The sequence below is a fragment of the Myxocyprinus asiaticus genome, chromosome 9 (genome assembly GCF_019703515.2).
Source record: "Myxocyprinus asiaticus isolate MX2 ecotype Aquarium Trade chromosome 9, UBuf_Myxa_2, whole genome shotgun sequence".
Taxonomy (NCBI): domain Eukaryota; kingdom Metazoa; phylum Chordata; class Actinopteri; order Cypriniformes; family Catostomidae; genus Myxocyprinus; species Myxocyprinus asiaticus.
Window position 1 is genome coordinate 6,262,209 of NC_059352.1, and position 21,562 is coordinate 6,283,770.

General features: G+C 35.6%; 2 protein-coding genes across 2 annotated transcripts; one reads left to right on the forward strand and one right to left on the reverse strand.

The window, feature by feature from the left end:
* Positions 1–335: 335 nt before the first annotated feature.
* Positions 336–14,581, reverse strand: LOC127446434 (mitochondrial import receptor subunit TOM34-like). Its single transcript, XM_051707336.1, has 8 exons — positions 14,220–14,581; positions 13,500–13,636; positions 12,263–12,362; positions 11,962–12,114; positions 5,321–5,478; positions 2,526–2,670; positions 2,288–2,414; positions 336–2,128 (listed from the first exon to the last, which is right to left on the reverse strand). The coding sequence occupies exons 2-8, from the start codon at positions 13,627–13,629 to the stop codon at positions 2,027–2,029; spliced, it is 915 nt and encodes a 304-aa protein (XP_051563296.1). The 5' UTR covers positions 13,630–13,636; positions 14,220–14,581; the 3' UTR covers positions 336–2,026.
* A 362-nt stretch (positions 14,582–14,943) lies between these two features.
* LOC127446445 (cytochrome c oxidase subunit 6C-1) lies at positions 14,944–21,456 on the forward strand. The gene is made up of 4 exons (XM_051707350.1): positions 14,944–15,038; positions 15,645–15,756; positions 20,998–21,152; positions 21,344–21,456. Exons 2-3 carry the CDS (start codon positions 15,652–15,654, stop codon positions 21,121–21,123), a joined length of 231 nt encoding a protein of 76 aa, XP_051563310.1. The 5' UTR covers positions 14,944–15,038; positions 15,645–15,651; the 3' UTR covers positions 21,124–21,152; positions 21,344–21,456.
* The last annotated feature ends 106 nt before the right edge of the window (positions 21,457–21,562 follow it).

Sequence of the window (21,562 nt, forward strand, 5' to 3'; positions counted from 1 at the left end):
GTAAATTTGGCTGGAACTTTACACAGAAAAGTTTAGTTAGCAATTTTATCACACTAAAATCATGTTAACATGCTTATTGTTAGTCTTGGCCCCATTCACTTACATTGGAAGTGCCTCACTGTAACCCAGACTAAGTCAAAATTAATTTGTGTGGTAATAAATATTATCCCTGAAATGCTGTCTGTTGAGCTTAACTTGTATTGAACCTGGAATATTTCTTTAACATCAATACAAGCTGCACAGTTTTGCAACCGGACAATTCTTCAATAACTAAAAAGGAGGGTTTTTTCTACCTGTATGCACACAAGTTTCTCTTTAATATTCAAAAAATTACATTGTTTTGTTTTTGTAATGCTAACCCACACAAAGTATACAAAAATCACTGTCCATAGCATTACATCTCACAGTTTACAGGATGTAAAACACAAGATTTACTATTCATAAAGTTTCCTTTTATCAGATGCATATCAGAACATGGCTTTCCCCATTTGCATGCAAAATGGCATACAAAACACTGTGCACAGAAAACAGTAATAAATACAGATGTCAAGTCTTAACAGATTTACATTCAGGGGTTTGGACAGTAATTAATTGCAAATACCTTTGCTGACCAGTTTCTCTGGAAAAGACAAAGAAACAATTAGAAATCGCAATTGTAAATTGTATCATCATTCACCTGCCCTTATGTTGTTCCAAACCAGTTTGATTTTAAACAATGTTATCCTTAGTCAACATTCACTTTCATCTCATCTTTCTTCCAGACAATGAAAGTGAATGGTGGCTAAAACAAACATTCTGTTTAAAATCTCCTTTTGTGTTCCACTGAAGAAAGCAAGTCGCACTGGTTTGGGACAACATGAGGGTGAGTATATGATGACAGAATTTTCATTTTTGGGTGAACTACCCCTTTAAAAGCAGTTTTATGAAACAATCCTCAATGATGTAGAACATGGAGCACTGCCCTAAAGCCACAACTGTATCGGAGTATTTTATATAAATGGTAATGATAAGCTTGTACGAAATACAAATATTCTGAAATCTATTACTTGAGCTGAGGAATGATAATTGCATCCAAAGTACGAAGAAACTGCTGCCTAATTGCATTTCAGTATAAAGTGAAGTGGAAATAGTTTGACTTTTGTCTGAAAAATGTTATGAGTTTCAGAATATCTTGACATTGTAAATGTGTAATGTGTGTATGGCAAGCCGAATTAACTTTTAATCAAGTACAGGAAATTAATTATAGATTATTAATTTTTTCACTAGATAAAATGCCAATTCTTGATATCAAGAATGTAATTACTACTAGTGAAAGTGCTATATTTTGATATAAACATGATGTCATCGCTCACAATTACTGACGTCTATAATTTCTTACTAGTTGAAATTCCCTTTTCAAATATCTTGTACTTCTTACTAGTAAAAATGATACTTTATATCAGTAATTACATTGTTACTAGTACAAATAACCATTCCTGATATCAAGAATTGAACTAAAACTAAAGATCATTGTGAAAATTCAATTACAGATATCAAGATTTTGTGCAGTTACTGACATTAAAAATGAGCACTTTTACTAGTTTATTATTTATTTATTCTAAATCATGAAAATTCAATTGTGGACTTATATAATTCATATCCTGTATGTGATTAAATGCTGAAATGGCTTGCGATAATGTGCCGTGAGAAAGGCACATTAGATACTGCTAAATCAACATCACATCGATTAAATGAATAAATTCAACATACACAACCTGAACAAATGGGACAAAGATTGCAGATAGTGTGAATTCAATGAACTTGAACTTGAATAAATGACATGGAACACAAATGTTCAGGACAAAAATGCACCCAGTAGATTATTTCAAAATGTATCATCAAAAGTGCCTGTGTGAACCTGTAGGTTAAATTCTATCTCTCATTATGATAAATGATCATAAATGAAGGAAAGTAAATTTTGCAGCTTGGAGAGGCAAATAAACTCTAGACAATTGACTGAAAAGTCTCCTCATGTCCACAAGAATGGTTATTTCATCTTCTGCACTTCCAGAAGTAGTTTTTGTGCTGCCGTGTTGTTTGGCTCAATTTTGAGCAAGCTGTTGAGATCTTCCACACATAACTTTTTGTTCTAAGGGGAAAGAAGAAGAAAAAGTAAACTAGGATGACTGTTAATTAAAAAAAAAAAGATTACTTCGAGTTAAAAACCTAGTCATTATCTTCTACAATACATTTGACTCGATCCGAAATAGAAAAAGGGTTTTATACATCAAATATCTCTGTAACTTACTTTGAGTTCCTTATATGCCTGGGCACGTCGGTAAAAGGCCTTAATGTTGGCAGAATCCAATTTAAGAGCCTCATCACAATCGCTAATAACTTCTTTGTACATCTTTAATGAAAGGTAGCAGAGAGCCCTACAAGCAAAATAGATTCACACATATTTTGACTAACATCATCCAATATTTTGAATGATCTGAATTATGTTATTGTTGGTGTTGCACTGTATATTCTTTGTTAAATTTCACCTATTTGTGTAGGTTGTGACTTCTGTGGCTTGACTGAGTGACTGCGTGTACTTCTCCACTGCTTTCTTGTATTCGCCTTTCTTCACAAATGCATTGCCTTCCTCCTTTAGAGCTTTGGCCTTTTTAACAGCTTCAGGTCCTGGTACTTTAAAATAAAAGGTATGATCAGCAACCTGAAGTCCTGACATCAATTTTTTTATTATTGTTGCTCATGCTCAGTGCTCCACCTCTCTGAAGATAATACTTCTAGAATTAAAGTAGAGGGGTGATTCTCATGAAACCTGTCTAGAAAATATCCTGGTCATATTTAATCCCAAATTAATATTAAAAAATGTGAAATTATCTTTTTGCATAAAGAAAATGAAACCTACATTTTGGACCATTAAAATGTTTTGCATTGTGACATTTTTAGGACATTTAAGCACATTTGACATTTTAATAGTATTTAAAAAACAAACAAAAGAAAAAATACCATTGTACTATTATTTTTAATAAAATTATATATACATCACAATATAAACAAATGTTTCATTTTTGATTACCTTTATCGTAATGTGTGTAACTGACATGAATATATAATAATGTCACCTTTAAAAAAGAAAAGTGATACCACGTTACAATAAGGTTCCATTTGTTAACACAAGTTAACAACATTATTTTAACATACACTAACAATAAACAATACTTAAGCATTAATTAGTCTTAGGTAATGTTAATGTAATAATTAATTTCAACATATAGTAATACATTTTCAAAGTTGTATTTGTTAACATAAGTTAAGGCACTATTAACTAACCATGAACAATAGTATTTTTATTAACTAAAATTAACAATAAAAAAAAAATATTGTAATTGTTTGTTCATGACACCTAATGCATTAACTAATGTTAACAAACCTTATTGTAAAGTGTTACCCTTAAAAAAAAAAAAAAAAGGCTTCAGTTTCTACAGTTTAAGTCAGAAGTTTACATACACCTTAGCCAAATACATTTAAACTCAGTTTTTCATAATTCCTGACATTTAATCATAGAAAACATTCCCTGTCTTAAGTCAGTTAGGATCACTACTTTATTTTAAGAGTGTGAAATGTCAGGATAATAGTAGAGAGAATTATCTATTTCAGCTTTTATTTATTTCATCACGTTCCCAGTGGGTCAGAAGTTTACATACACTTTGTTTGTATTTGGTAGCATTGCTTTAAAATTGTTTAACTTTGGTCAAACGTTTTGTTTAGCCTTCCACAAGCTTCTTGCAATAAGGTGCTGGAATTTTGGCACATTCCTCCAGACAGGACTGGTGTAACTGAGTCAGGTTTGTAGGCCTCCTTGCTCCCACATGCTTTTTCAGTTCTGCCCACAAATTTTCTATCGGATTGAGGTCAGAGCTTTGTGATGGCCACTCCAATACCTTGACTTTGTTGTCCTTAAGCCATTTTGCCACAACTTTGGAGGTATGCTTGGGGTCATTGTCCATTTGGAAGACCCATTTGAGATTGAGCGTTAACTTCCTGGCCGATGTCTTGAGATGTTGCTTCAATATATCCACATAGTTTTCTTTCCTCATGATGCCATCTATTTTGTGAAGTGCACCAGTCCCTCCTGCAGCTTCACGGTTGGGATGGTGTTCTTCGGCTTGCAAGCCTCACCCTTTTTCCTCCAAACATAATGATGGTCATTATGGCCAAACAGTCCAAATTTTGTTTCATCAGACCAGAGGACATTTCTCCAAAAAGTAAGATCTTTGTCCCCATGTGCACTTGCAAACTGTAGTCTGGCTTTTTTATGGCGGTTTTGGAGCAGTGGCTTCTTCCTTGCTGAGCAGCCTTTCAGGTTAGTCCAATATAGGACTCAATTTACTGTGGATATAGATACTTGTCTATCTGTTTCCTCCAGCATCTTCACAAGGTCCTTTGCTGTTGTTCTGGGATTGATTTGCACTTTTCACACCAAACTACATTCATCCCTAGGTGACAGACTGCGTCTCCTTCCTGAGCGGTATGATGGCTGCGTGGTCCCATGGTGTTTATACTTGTGTACTATTGTTTGTACAGATGAACGTGGTACCTTCAGGTGTTTTGAAACCAGAATTTTGGAGGTCCACAATTGTTTTTATGAGGTCTTGGCTGATTTCTTTTGATTTTCCCATGATGTCAAGCAAAGAGGTACTGAGTTTGAAGGTAGGCCTTAAAATACATCCACATGTACACCTCCTATCAGAAGCTAATTGGCTAATTGTCTAAAGGCTTGACATTGTTTTCTGGAATTTTCCAAGCTGCTTAAAGGCACAGTTAACTTGGTGTATGTAAACGTCTGACCCACTGAAATTGTGATATAGTCAATGAAAAGTGAAACAATCTTTCTAAACAATTGTTGGAAAAATTACTTGTGTCATGCACAAAGTAGACATCCTAAACGACTTGCAAAAACTATAGATTGCTAATATGAAATCTGTGGAGTGGTTAAAAAATTAATTTGAATGACTTCAACCTAAGTGTATGTAAACTTCTGACTTCAACTGTATATGCAAAATATAATTTCATATTTGTTTTTTTTTTTTTTTGATTGGGGTAAAATAGGACCAGGACATTTTTAAGACAATCATCCAGATTGTATAAAGCTTTTAAATTGCATCTTTTAAAAGTAGATATGAGACCAGTGTTTAATATAGTTAAATATGAAATTTAACTATATTAAATATGAAAGTGCTGCAGGTGTATATTAAGTGACATTCCATCAGAATCTGCTGGAAAAAGGTAAATCAGCATACACACAGCATGAAGCACAGATCACCCTAACCTTTCTTCTTGTTTTCGATCATGCCGTTCTGTTGTGAGGTGGAGGCCAGGCTTGTGGATTGTGCTAGACTTTCTTTCACAGACATCGGAACTGTGGGGATCGGAGGGAGTTTCTCTCGCCAAGATGGCCCGTCTATATCGATCAAAACCTTGGTCATTCTAATGGAAAGAAATGTTTTGTTATAATACATTTAAAATGATAGTTCACCCAAAAATGAAAATTCTCATTTACTCACCCTCATGCCATCCCAGATATGCATGACTTTCTTCTACAGAACACAAACGAAGATTTTTAGAAGAATATTTCAGCTCTGTAGGTCCATACAATGCAAGTGAATGGTGACCAGAACTTTGAAGCTCCAAAAAAGCATACAAGGTAGTATAAAAGTAAATCATATGACTCCAGTGTTTTAATATATGTCTTCGGAAGCGATAAGATAGGTGAGGGTGAGAAACAGATCAATATTCAAGTCCTTTTTTACTATAAATCTCCACTTTCACTTCTACATTTAGCTTTTTTATGGCGGTTTTGGAGCAGTGGCTTTTTCCTTGCGGAGCAGCCTTTCAGGTTATATCGATATAGTAATTGCTTTACTGTGGATATAGATACTTATCTACCTGTTTCCTCCAGCATCTTCACAAGGTCCTTTGCTATTGTTCTGTGATTGATTTGCACTTTCACACCAAACTACGTTCATCTCTAGGAGACAGAATGCGTCTCCTTCCTGAGCGATATGATGGCTGCGTGGTCCCATTGTGTTTATACTTGTGTACTACTGTTTGTACAGATGAATGTGGTACCTTCAGGCATTTGGAAATACTTGGAATGTGGTTTCTAAATACAATTATTATATAATTATTTTTATACACACTTCATAATCGTATTTAATCAAACTACTCAATGATGACTAAGACTTTATAGATATTACGGTTTAATTTTCTGTTAATGCATGATTTTCTGTAAAGCTGCTTTTAAACGATATGTGTTGTGAAAGGCGCTATACAAATAAAAATGACTTGACTTTTGTTTTTGGTGATTTGCATTATTCATGCATATTGCCACCTACTGGCCAGGGAGGAGAATTTATAGTAAAAAAGGACTTAAATTTTGATCTGTTTCTCACCCACACCTATCATATCTCATCTGACGTTATGGATTTGTAAGGCTGGCACCAGAATGTCTACAACCAAAAGGCGCCATTTCCGGTAAAAGTCAAAGAACTCTGCGAGAATCAACGTCATAGAACTCTCTCACAAAAGCTGAAATCTACACCTGAATATCACCACGTGTGAAAGTGCAAATCGCCTTTTGCTGAAATCTACACCTGAATATCACCACAGTGTGATAAATTGCAAATCACCTTGCTGCCCCCCTTCTCTCTCCCCTTCTCCCCTTCAACAGCCCTGGACCAACACAAAGACATAAGATTTATATGTAAAAAAATATAACAAATAACATGAAAACAAAGAATGCAACTGTATGTGTTTGATATCATTTAAGAGGTCTCTGTGCGACTAGTATAGTGGTCTCTTTCCCATGTTGATAAAAACTAATGGTAACAAAGTTATAATGTCTTTACCAAATACTGCATAATTCTGGAGGTGGCTCCCCCTTCTTGACCTACAATTGAAATTATCTCCTGTATGTTAACAAGGTTAAACCGCAGGAAGTCAAGAACCCATTCACCCCCAAATCCTCATTGTTCAAAGGATAATACCATTTGGTACACAATGTTTATTCTGTCTGGATATTTAAGGAAAGTTGGCATGAAGTTCTGGGAATCTGTATACAGATCTCCCATGCTGTACCGCTGCATGTAGTTTTGTCAGGTATGTTTCTTTGACTTGTCTTTTATTTTTAGTAATGCTTGTTTATTCTGATCATGTGAAATTGGCTTTGATTTGAATTTCTGCAACAATGTTTTATATCCTACCTGACAAATAAATTGTTATTATTTGATTTATTCTGAATTCCTCTGAAATCATTACTGGAGCTTTAATATAGGAGGAACCATTTAAAGACTCTCAGTTTGAATTTAAACCACTCAGGACAACCAGGTAGGACAACCACCTAGGACAACCAGGTAGGACAACCACCTAGGACAGCCGGGTAGGATTTGAATTTCAACAGACCAGGGTAGACCATACTGGAGCTTTAATATAGGAGAAACCACTCAGGACAACCGGGTAGGAGAAAGCCATTTAAAGACTCAGTCACTGCTCACCGCCCGTCTTAGCAAGTTGTATGTACGTGACTAAGCGGCAATATCGTCTGGTTATGAGAAAAGCCAAACCAGACGATATTAGTTAACCCTACAACCGCTGACTAAGAACGGAACTGGCTATCCATTTTCAGGAGGTTTACGTAATTTAATAATGGCCGGCGTAAGTCTCCAAAGATCAAAAGGACAATGAATAGAAGAGGATTTAGAGTAATCAATAACCTAAAAATGTTAAATTAAAAGAATGATCAGAAATTAATTAGAGCTTACATATAAATTAGAGGTCAACTTAAAATTGGAGTCAGATTAATATAAAATTGGAGTCAGATAAAATGAATAACGGAATTAAATGTGTGAATTAACAATAATTGATTTACTTCAGCGCTCAGAAAAGACAGAACAACGCAGAGACCTTCAAGGGCAATTTATTGAAGTTCCGCTCCGGAACGGATATGAAAATTATTTATCCAGATTCCCTTCTTCTTTTTTACAGTGGTGACCCCGACGTGATCTCCAGCGAGCGAGTGATGTCTTTTCAGCGCGACATTCAGTTCCATTCCGCACAGGACATGAGGTTTGAGTTTCTACTTCTGTCTCCAGCTGCTGTGGTAAGTCCATTCTTTTTTGCCTTTTAGAAGTATTGAGGGAAAACACAGACGCACCCCATATAGACACATTTTGTAGAACGGGTCGGAATACCCACTGTTAGACCGGAGACCGAAAAATCCGGTGGGGCTAAAGATATTAGACAAAACCACATGTGTATCAGGGAAGTGGTAGCGGCAGTATAGGAGAAACGAAATCTCTTGCTCTGCAAATTAATGATCTCTTTGTTCGCCCAAGCGACGAGAGATCAAACTTAAACTGGAAAAAAAAAACATCATCCAAAATGTTATTCTGGTATTCAAGGGAGGATTGCAATTGGAACTTTATTTCTAAAATCAATGAACACCGTCGCTATTGTTTATTTAATTTGCTGCAACAAACTCGCAACATTTAAAAAAGAATGAGCGGGTAGCAACTGTAAACAACTAAAGTAGCGACTGAGATATAAACATTGCAAGTCGATGTGTTTGCATATGAAAAGCAAGGCTGGGAAAAACAGAGTGATGTGATAAAAAAAAAATAGTAACAAAAGAAATGTCACTAATTTATAAATCAGTAAAGAGTACTATAACAACCTATTTTTACATTTGCAACTATGCTAAACACTGTTGTTATCATAGAACACACGTGATGATAGTTGTTTGTGATACTGCATGTACACATAAGCTAATGCAGTTTATTTCTAAAAACACTTGACTGTTTCTGCTGTAAGTGTTACAAGAAACACTTAGGTTAGAGGTTGTAAATGCTTCGGGCATTCTAGACTTTTCCTCTTGAAAAAAACTGTAAAATAAGTTGAAATAACTGTAATCACGTTTCTCTTGAAATTGTTCATCCGTTTCAAGCTGAATGTGTGACTATGTCGGATATGTTTGTTTCTGATATGGCACACTGTGCTATTTACCATATAGCTGCAGTTAAACCATATGGAGTACAAAATTCCATGTGACTATCAGTAATTTTACACAATTACTAAACTCTCAGTAGTTTTACACAATTACCAAACTCTCAGTAGTTTTACACAATTACCAAACTCTCAGTAGTTTTACACAATTAGCATTAACCTTCAGTAACTTTAAAAAGACTGAAGAACTTCATTAAGTCTTTAAAATTCAAGAATACTCTTTGTGCCTTGCATCACCTCTGACTTTGCCCAGCCCCCTTTTCATATTCAAATAGATTCGCATGAGAATAAACCTAATGACATCTTAACTCAAGAAAATGAGAAAATTGCATTCAATTTCATATTGTAATCGCAAAAGCTCTGCAGCTTGAGCAGAAATTTGACCCATGTCATTGGGTGTTTACAGCAGCATGTCCAAAGGCTTTCAGCCTGACCTGTGCATACAATGCACATGATCCTGCATCTGATACAGGGCCAAATCAAAAGGCATGTATTCTCAAAAGAGCAGCGAGATGACAAATATCTCGTTCTAGAAAACCTCCAGAGACCAGTAATAAAATTATTTTAACTTATACTATTTTTAACATAATATAATTGTATTATAATCACATTATGATATGCATTATATTATAATGGCCAAGCATGGCCATGTATATTTGTAATGACACTGCCAACCGAACAACCTTACAGGCCTTGAAGAATCCTTACAGTTGGATTTCATTGGTCCACTCCCCAGTGCCAAAGGGGGATATCGTTATTGCTTAGTGATCATTGATAAATTCTCAAAGTGGGTGGAAGCAATTACCACCCGCAATAACACTGCAAACACTGTGGCATGGGTGATGGCCAACCAAATCATCCTGCTTTGGGGTGTGCCCGACCAAATCGAGTCTGATCAGGTAACCCATTTCACTGGGCAAATTATGAAAAACATGTGTAAAATACTAAACATCAGACAGAAATTTCACAACCCTGACAGACCACAGAGATCATAGATGATCAAACGTGTGAATATCACCCTTAGAAAATGTTAAGCAGACAACACATCACCAAAAAGAGGTGAACTGATTCTTTGACCACAGAGCTGTGTTGAGAACAATAAAAAAATAAATAAATAAAGCTATGGGCATCAGCTCATTTGAGCTAATGTAAGGAAGGGAATTGCTCACAACAGCAGACTCTGCAGGCTCAACTGCAAGAACAGCTTAAGGTGCTACACACTTCAAACTGCACTAAAATATCAGCAGTAATTCAGATCTCACCAAAGATGCTCAGTCTAATTTGATCTCTGAAACTAAATTTGCATTAGACATTGTAATGGTACATGTTTTTGTAAAGCAAAATGCATCTTCCCCCTGATGGCACAAGCCATAAAGTATGAGACTAAAGCTGTCTGTAACAGTTTGGCTGTGACCATCAGAGGAAAATAAAGAAAGTACCACATCTAAAGGCAAATTAATTAAAGGTTCAACATTAACTGTTTTCTCTCTGTGGTTGTTCCCATTTCAGGTTGCAATCTTGTGAGGGACAGATGCCAAGAGGTGTCCAGACCCAACTGCATCAAGCTGGGTCAACGAGTATTGTTCACACACACATTAGGATGCGGCAGATGGGTATGGAAATATACGAAGGGGCCATACACCTCTCAAATTCTTATTACACCCAAAGAAATAGTTACATGGCCTCCCGGAGTAGCACCGGAACAAAATTGCACACCACAAATCTGTTGTAAATTAGGTTCCACCCATCCCGCATACATAAACATGTCAACACACACACCAGCATGGCCATCCCAACACAATATCACTGTCTGGTATCAATTAAAATTATGTCCAGGAGCTAAAGAAGGTGGGATGTGCACTTAATATGAGAAAAACAATGATGTTTTAATTTAACCACTTGTGGGTATAGTAAACCAAAACAATGCCCAAAGCTATACCCAATTCCTCCTGGTGGACTTATCAAAGGGAACATTAATAAGACTTTGTTTCATGATGTAAATTTGGTGATGACTCATGTAACTTACAACATATCCAATATTCTATCTGCCTATACAAAACATTGTAATGATAATGATGACAAAACATATGCATGGCTACAGTCACGAATCAATGATTTAATTTCTGATTACAAAGACAGACTTGCTGTCAAAATACCATACACCCGTTCCAAACGAGATCTGCTAGGAAATATTGCAGGCCTCTTCGGTTCAGTCAATTCTATAGTCAACACCTTCAAAATAACTAAACAATCTCAATTTTCAACATGGATGGCAGACCAGGTGGCCACTGGTTTCCAACATATCACCAATAGCAATGAAAATATAATCAAGCGGTTAGATCCGAAGCGCAGGCGTTTCTGTTGGTCAGCCACGCATTGTTCAATCAGACCTGTACCATCGAACGTGACTTAGCCTGCAGATCATATGCACAAGACTTTAGAAAAGACAGAACAACGCAGAGACCTTCAAGGGCAATTTATTGAAGTTCCGCTCCGGAACGGATATGAAATTATTTATCCAGATTCCCTTCTTCTTTTTTACAGATTAAACCACTGGTGTCGTATGGATTACTTTTATGCTGCATTTATGTGCTTTTTGTAGCTTTAAAATGTTGGTACCCATTCACTTACATTGTAATGACCTACAGAGCGGAGATATTCTTCTAAAAATCTTTGTTTGTGTTCTGCAGAAGAAAGTCATACACATCAGGGATGACATGAGTGTGAGTAAATGAGAGAATTTAAATTTTTGGGGTTAATTTCTTTAAGGGTTAAGCTGAGATAGAAGTATTTTAACACTGAACAAGTTACATACTTCAGCTTTAATTTACTATTGCATCCTCTGTGAAATTGTAAAATAATAGTGAACTACTGCATATTACTAATCTGGATTATTTCATGAAAAATTACCTGTTGACACCATCGTGCGCAGATGGGATGTTGCAGTCTATCTGTAGAGCAGTTTTGTAGTCCACATAAGCCTGTCTGTATCTCTCCATGGCCTCATAAGCTGCAGCCCGGCGAAGGAGCGCTTTAAATCCAAAAGGAACCAAGTCAAGCGATCTGAAAGAAGATTTGACACTCTTATCCAACATCTGCTGGGCTTTTTCCCTTTTGGAGCTCTGTTCTGACCATTTTAGGCCAACTGAATGGGAAAAGTGAGCATTTATAAGGAATCTATATCACCTTCTTCTGTTTTTCTTGCACTTACACTGAGCAGTCTTTAATGCACTCGTTGCAGTTTCCATCTTTCAGGTAACTGGCTGCCCTGTTGGAGTACAAAATAGCCAGATCTTCCTTGTTGTTCTGACCTGTGAACAGAAATAGATGCACTGAGTACGTCTTCATTCAGGACACAATGCCTTCTCTAAATCTATTACAGACTGAGTTTATCATTTTTTATTTGAATATGGAGTGGTGGTGGCATAGTGGGCTAAAGCACAGAACGTGTAAGCAGAAGGTTGCCGGTTCGATCCCCACAGCCACCACCATTGTGTCCTTGAGCAAGGCACTTAATTCCAGGAGGATTGTCCCTGTAATAAGTGCAATGTAAGTCGCGTTGGATAAAAGCATCTGCCAAATGCATAAATGTAAATTTGAATTAAAGAGCATTCCATTGGCCTGTTTGAACATTCTGTCAATGTAAGTCTATGGGTTTTTTTTTTGAATTTGTGATTGTCTGCTGGGCAAAAACCATCATTCCGATCAGTTAGAAAAGATATATTGATGCAAGTCAGAACAGTCTCAAGGTCTGTGCCAAGTTTGGTGTTACAATTGATAATTTTGGTCTTGTAGATATCAGTATGTTGGCTTCGTCGAGCCAACATAATCATTGATTACCACAGTATTTATCAATGTACCTTGATATAACCATCACTGTACTTTCCAGTACTTTTTTGTAAGGGATTACTTTAGCAACTATGGTATTTAGGTGAAAACTATAGTTACCATGGTAAATATTTGTAAGGGGACAAGCAAAATTACTTAAAGGTGCACTCTTTTTGTAAAAGGTGTAACTTTTTTGTTAGTGTCTTTGAACTTACACTGACACCTAGCGCCGTGGATGCAGCAAAATTCAAAATCAATAGATTTCTGTTATAGTCAGATGCCACTGTATAAATTCACTATTCACATTCAGCCATGATTACTTTAATCAATGAGTGAAAGTGTCAAATAACAGGACGGTTACTGAGATTAGCGAGTAGTATTCAGCTGGTCATGTGATTCTAACATGGCAGCCCACATGTGCGGACCCTCTTCATGTAGAATAAAACAGCTTTTATAAGGTTACTGATATGACTACAGTCCTCATATCGAGTGAGTATTCATAATTTTATACATAGGTTTCAAAATTACAATTTCTTCTGGAGTAAAATATTTTTTTAATGAGGAAATTACTGCGTGCATCTTCAAACTTCCTCGTCCCTTGTATATTTTAGTTCTCTTACCAGACTTCTCCAGCCGCTCGATGGACTGACTGTAGAGAGTCACAGCTTCTCCATACTGTCCGGCTCTGAAACGCTCGTTACCGGCTTGTTTGAGCTCCGTCCACGACTGTGAGCGCCGTTTCCGAGGCATGATGACACTGCAACCACAAGAAGTATGAACTTACGCCTTTGTAATCAAATTTAGAGCTGTTATATTATAAATGGGATCACTGTGACACTATTATATTGACGAGTGTTGGGTGTAATGCATTACTAAGTAATGAATTACTGTAATTAAATTACATTTTCATTGGAAAAAAAAAGTAAAGGGATTACTCTTCATTTTTCAGTAATTTAATTACATTTACTTCTCATGTAATTGTGTTAAATGCTGTATAGACTATAGTGAATTTAAAATCTAAATTTAATGTCTAATGTTAAAATATATGTTTTCTAATTTAACGCTGCCCCCTTAAATTCTTTGGCCAGTTCATGAATAATTAATTTGATTTTATATTATTTATTTGAAAGAATTAAAAGAACAGTTTCATGTCTATTCTTGTATTTTTCTTCTGGTCCAGGTTGATCAGGGGTTTAGAAAGTAATTAGTAATAAGTAATGCAATTACTTTTCAGACAGAGTAATTAGAACAGTAATCTAATTACACTGTAGATGTAATTAGTAGTTAGTAATTCATTACTTTTTTTTAGAGTAACTTACCCAACACTGATATTGACTTACCTGGAAATGTACGCTGAATGTAAACGTTATCGATTACAAAAGTTGTTACGGTTTAACCACCGTCTAATGTTAAAGAGACCGGAAAGCAAACGTTGCAGCAACGTTGACGCTCCGTTTGTTTGAAGTTTCCAGTATCACAATCCACGTAAACAACAAGCCTGTGAACTTTAAATCGGACAACTAGATAGTTTCTGTTCTAGAAAATACTCAAAGAGGGTCTTCATACACGCCAGGCTGAGCACCACGTTTCGCCGACTCAGTCTCTCTGTATTTGTCAGAAGCGGGCGGTGTTGTATTTCAGTTTCCGTTCTCCGGTCAGAAGCGGCTGTCGAGCTCCGAGCTGCTATTTGAAGATCAGGATGGGCGACTGTAAAATCCCGAAGCGTTTGGTTGCCAGATGTTCCTGAAACCCTATGAAAATGTATTATTGTAAAAACATATTTTTTGTTGCCACAGTATAATAAGTGGATGCAATTTGTAAAATATAAAAACAAAAATGCAATCTAGATACCTAGCTACCAATACAAGTAGTCAAAAATGTGTTTTGTTTTATAGAAAATAAATTTCTAATACTATTTTAGGGCTATATAATTCGCATATTCAATGGGGCAAAAAATTATCCTATTTTTGGGAAGAATAACAATTACGGTGTTTACCTTATTCTTTGATGCAAATTTAGATTGCAATATTGTTGACATGAATGGCCCCCAGTTCGTTCCCATGCCTTTTGTCCTTTCGCAGTAGCCGTAGTTAGGCCTCTCATACACGCCATTGCATCAGACCCGGACGGTTTCACTGCTGAAGGTCGCAAATAAAACGGTAAATGTCGCGGAGTTTTCTCGTTTGTAATTTGAGCTTTGGGCTTAATGTTTTTTTTTTTAATTTATTTATTTTTTTATATTATAATATCGTTGAATAACATTTTTAAGAACACTTAATATAATTTTAGTATAATTTAAAAGAAAACGTGCTTCGTCTCTGTGTAGTGTAGCTTGCTGTTGGTCTTGTCATTTAGTTGGTCAGGTAGTTATGCATTTCTATATATATATATATATATATATATATATATATATATTAAACATAAACATTAAATGCCATGCTCTCTGTTTAAATATGCTTTATCAACTTAAGTGTGCAAGTTCGAGCTGGTAGCTAATCCGCTAAACTTAAACTTCAGCAGCACAAATGTACTCAGAAATGCAATTTCAATGTTCGTAAAATTATTTGTTTAAAATTTTGATTGAACCCTTCCCTTGAAAAAAACTGAAAGGTTAAAGTGCTTAGGTCATTAACTCGAAAGTCAGACATCCATTTGTGATGCTTAGAATAGCACGTAGCAGTACAAAATGGGGATCTAACTTATTATTAAAAGTTATATTTTTTACGTTTTGTTTATTGACATATAAATTGGATTTCTCTTTTCAGGAAGACAATGTCACTCCCAAAGCCAGTAATGAGAGGCCTCCTGGCCAAGCGTTTGAGGTTTCATTTGCCAATTGCATTCGGTCTTTCCCTGCTTGCTGCAGCCGCCTTCAAGGTTAGTTTTATTATACATATTATATTATGTATATGTTTCAGCCTAATTTTTTGTGTGTACACGTTTTGGGTGCGTATTCGCACTGCATGGCACCTTTTGTGGTAGGGCTGCAACTAACGATTATTTTGATAATCGATTAATCGAACGATTATTCGGCAATTTTTGCAACGATTAATCATTTGCTCTTAACCGATTATTCAGCTTGTGCCCGATTTAAAAGGTTGTATTAAACGTGCTTACTAACAATAAAGAGGACAAAATCATCTTTTAAAAATACCTCTAAATGACATTCACTGAATTAAAGGGAAAAAATACTTTTTGTTAAGTGTAATTCAGTAAAGAAATTAACTGCAAGATATCCTATTGTTATCAAGTGTTTTTGTCTTGTTTTCCATTTAAAATTGTCTAAAAATCCTTAAAACAAGTTACATTTACTTGAGAGCAACATATAAGATATTTAGACTTGCTTTAAGAGAATGTATCTTAAAAAGTGTATTTTGTATAAGTGTATTTTTTCACTTGGTTATATTTCTGCGAGTGCAGTAAAGACAAAATATACTTATATTCAAGATCTATTCTCTAAAAGCAAGTGTAAATATCTTATATGCTGCAATTTTAAAGGTTTTTAGATATTTAAAAATATTAGTATTTTTAATATTATATTCAACATTCTCAGATAAAAAAAAATGTATTCTGCAGTATAACTGCTAAAGTAAATGTACGTTGCTTTAAGGAGTTTTAGATATTTGTATTGGAAAAGTCAAAACAAATCAAAAACATATTTTGTTGCAATGTATAATGGGGTGAAGACTACGCTCTTTCACCTTTCTGTTCACTTCAATCCATCTTTAACTCACACACAAAAAAAACCTCTCTTAATAATAAAGCTGCATATTGCCAATTTTCTTCACGATAAGAAATGCACAGTGACACATTATGATTCAATAAGTCACGAGCCATCACGTTATAATCTAGTTGCATTAAGCGTGCGCTCGAGAGACGAGCGTCCCAGTGACAGAGTGTGCATCAGCCGGGTGCAGTTACAATCTCTTCCCCTCCTTAGATCGAGACATTCGCGCAACTCATAGAAGACGCACTAACCGCACAGAGAAATGCCAGTTTCGGAGTTTGTTGTTATTTACATGATCTGCTTTCATATTATTTAAACTTTAATAAAGCTGTAACTCATTAAATATAACTGAATTTAAGATGTTATGCCGGGGTGTTTCCTTTAAAGATCTCTGGTTCCGCTTTTTCCACAACGAGAGTGCTTCTGTATTTACTTATTTTGTATTTTTGCATTATAATTCCCTCATACTTTGTGATCTACTTCACCTGAAGCTGTTTGGAAAGTTTAGAGTGCATCTGGACTGTGAGCTGTATAATTCTTCCTCTCCTCAGTCAGGCGCGAACTGCAGTGCTGCTCTCGTGCGTCATTATTAGAGTTTAATGTGATCTCATGTTAAGTTAAATGAGATCAAACGACTATTCGACAATTACATTTTTTTGTCGATAATGTCCACTAATCGTTTCAGCCCTATTTTGTGGTCTTAATTGCTGTTTTATTGAAGTAAAAAGCCAAACCTAGAATTGGTTTCAGGTTCATTGACAAATAAGGTTGTCCGGGGTGATAAAAATTTGAAATCTTTCAAAAATCTAGTTTAAACATGTCACAGATTTTAAAAAAAAATTAAAGCATTTTCTACCTAAAAGAAAATATTTAATGACTTGTCATGTGGTGTAAACAAATAAAAGGTATTAAAATACTTTCCTTGCAACTTAAATACTTGAGAGAGCACGCAACTGAATTAATTTGAGAAAAATAATTTCTTTTTTCATGAATTTTTGAACTAGGAATATCAATAATTTTTCTCAGTGTTACACCACATGACCTGAACAAAATGTGATACTAAATGAACAAAATATTAATATTTAATAATATGACAATTTTCTTTTTAATTACATGCTGTCGAGGGCCACCTGATTTGAAGTGGCAAAAGTTTTGAAATATTAATCATGTTTTATTTATTTTTTTAATGTGAATTTGAATTTGTATTTTAAATTTTACTGTCTCCTAGGACTGGATAAATATATAGATTTGCCGATGCATTGCGATCTTCATTTGGGAATGATCACTAAATCGATTCTTAAATCCCAAGATTTATCTTTTACTATATGCGCAACTCTACAATGTGGTTAAATCACTTGCATATGACCAAATTTCATGCTATGCAAATAAAAATGTCTGTGGTTAGCCACGGGCTGGTAAATGTTCAGATTTCACTCACCAGTGATTGAGTAGTATAGTGGTGAAGAAGTTCAGCATCCCTTTCACTACGTGTTGTCAAAGTTTGATTTGACACATTCCATGTAATGTGAGTCCAAAGATGAGATCCACTTGTCATTGAATAATGTCTCTTTTAATACCCTTTCTGTTAATTACAGTCAATTATAATCATGAATAGCATAGATGAGGCTAAAAAGTCATTTGAGTTCTCTCCTTAATATGCTCTCATTTACAGACGCTTTTTACAGAACTGACGGTTTTCTTAAAGAGACAGTACCTATTCCAAATCAATGTAAATACTTGTAAATAGTAGAAATTATGCATTAAACAAACATTAAATATAATGTATGCAATATAATATCATCTTTGTTGATGGAGTACAGGTGCTGTGAAAGTATGATTTCTTGTTTTTCATACTAAATTGTTGTAGATCTTCAAACAAGATATAATGTTAAACAAAGGCAGCCTGAGTAAACACAAAATAGATTTTTCAAATACATATTTTTTTTATTGAAGCAAAAAATGTATCCAACACCTGTATCACCCATGTGAAAAACTAACTGCCCCTTTAAACTTAATAGCTGGTTGTGCCACCTTTAGCAGCAACAACTGCAACCAAACACTTCTAATAACTGGAGATCAGTCTTTCACAACACAGGTGGAATTTTGGCCCACTCTTCTTTGCAGAACTGCTTTAGTTCAGACACATTGGAGGGTTTGAGCATGAACTGCCCGTTTAAGGTCTTGCCACAGCATCTCAAACAGGTTCAAGTCAGGACTTTGACTAGGCCACTCCAAAACTTTAATTTTGCTTCTTTTGAGCCATTTAGAGGTGGACTTACTCCTATGCTTTGGATCATTGTCTTGAGGCGTAATCCAGTTGCGCTCCAGCTTCAACTCATGGACTGATGACCGGATGTTCTCCTTTAGGATTTTCTGGTAGAGAGCAGAATTCTTGTTTCCCTAAATTAAGTCACCCTGGCCCTGAAGCAGCAAAGCATCCCCACACCATCGCACTACCACCACCATGCTTGACCGTAGGTATGATGTTCTTTTTGTGGATTTCTGTGTTTGATTTATGCCAGATGTAACGGAACCCTTGTATTCCAAACAGTTCCACTTTTGACTCATCAGTCCACAGAGCATTCTCCCACAAGATTTGAGGATCATCAAGGTGTATTTTGGAAAAATTCTGGGTTAGTGGTTTTCGCCTCACCACTCCTCCATGGATGCCATTTTTGGCCAGTGTCTTTCTGATAGTGGAGTCATGAACAGTGACCATTATTGATGCGAGAGAGGCCTGCAGTTTCTTGGATGTTGTCCTTGGCTTTTTGTGTCTTCCTGGATGAGTCGTCGTTGGAGGATCAGCCACTTCTGGGAAGGTTCACTACTGTGCCAAGTGTTCTACATTTAGAGATAATGGCTCTTACTGTGGCTCTTTGGAGTCCCAGAACCTTTGAAAAAGCTTTGTAACCCTTCCCAGACTGATGTATTTCAATAATCTTTTTCCTCATCATTTCTTGAATTTCTTTCGCCTTTGGCATAGTGTGCTACTGGGTGAGACCTTTTGGCCAACTTCATGCTCCTGAAAAAGTTGTATTTAGGTGTTGATTTGATTGAACAGTGCTGGCAGTAATCAGGCCTGGGTGTGTCTCGTCCAGCTGAACCCCATTATGAATGCAGTTTCCTAGATTTGGGGATTTAGTAACTAAGGGGGCAAATACTTTTTCACACAGGCCCAGTTGGTATTGAATAACTTTTTTGCTTTAATAAATAACATTATCATTATGCGTTAGCGATAAGAGTTGTTTGTAATTTTTCCAGAGTTGCTGCAGATGCTCAATCCAGCGCGTTGGTGGCGCTAATCAACTGGCAAACACGGCATTGGACATGCAGCTGATTTTGAAAGTCTGCTTATGGTGTTTTGTCTTAATATGCATTATTCAGTATATCACTGTGCCTGTTATATTCTCCTAGCAGTGAGGTACGGAAATTCGTTTGCACTGATCGTGTAGTAAAATATACTCTTTACATGCTATTTTTTACTGTAGACAAACGAATTGCAGCACCACACTATTTTTATTCCAACGATAATATAACACAGTATTGCAATAATTTAAATAAAGACTGTGAGCCAGTGTTTAACTTTATTATTTTAATATTATGCATCATATTTTGAATTATACCTGTTATTCTTAATGTACATTATTTCACGTGCATTTATATCACTGTACCTTGTGTTATATTATCCAGACATTATAAAAAGAGAATGTTTCGTGAGTCCGTTTGGAATATACATGTGCAAATAAATATGCAACAGCGCTCTGTACTCACTCGCACAAAAAACAGATTATTTACTCCTTGATTTATCAGCACCTTGGAAAGAACAATATGAAGCAGTTATGCCAAATTAGGAAAATATATGTATCAAAATGACTTCAAAATCAGTAAAAAACATGTTCATCATAGAAGAGGTGTATTCAAAATAAATTGTGAATTTTTTAATAATTTTATAAATGTGGACCAAAAAAAAGAGCATCATGCCATTGACCCTTATGTGAACCTTGTATCTGGTACTTGCATGTGCAGAAATGGTCAAATACATTTAAAAATACATCTATAAATTCAGAACCAAATGGTAAATGATGTAATTTATTACATAATTGAAAATGTATTTTTTTATTTATTTATTTATTTATTTTTAAGTATCTTTCATTAGGGCACAACCACTGTAGACAATGAGGGGGACGCCCCACCCTCAATAGGCTGTTCTAATTAGTGGTTTATCTTTAGGGATTTTTCAATAGAAGATTCTGTAAATTTCACCTTTGGAATTTTAAACATTTGGTTACACCCTTGTCTTATCACACTTTGGGGCACACAAGTTAAATAACCAGGGATTCTGTTTTGCATTTTTTATGAATTCTGAAATTTCTTTGTGCATCTTTCTGCAGTACACAGTAACAGAGCCCAGGAAACAGGCATATGCTGACTTCTACAAACAGTACGATGCCATGAAGGAGTTCAATGCCATGAGGGAAGCTGGTGTCTTTGAAAGTGTCAGGCCCTCAGGAGAATAAAATGATATCATGTGAATGACCCTCTAAATGTAAGCTCTTAATGCACAATGCCACTTTAACATTAAATGACCCTGATACAAATTGTCTGACACAAAGCATGATCTAATCCTGGATATAATCGTAAATGGGAAAACCTTTTTAAATGCTGCTAAACTTTATTCAGCCAATTATGCTGTACTCAGTTGTAAAATAAAAATAAAATTGTTCTTTCTTTTTACAGGTTTTGTTTCCCCCCTGCATTCCTGGTCTACAACTGTATCTTTATAAGATTACCAGATATGAACTTTGATGTCTGATGTTCTCATGAATATACAAATAAACTATTGACAACTATCACAATCTAGGGTTTTTTTTTTTTTATCCATACAGGAAATGTTGAAACCTTAGAGATGTTGTCAATGTCCCTCCCATATCCAATATTTTGATTAAAAACTCTTAA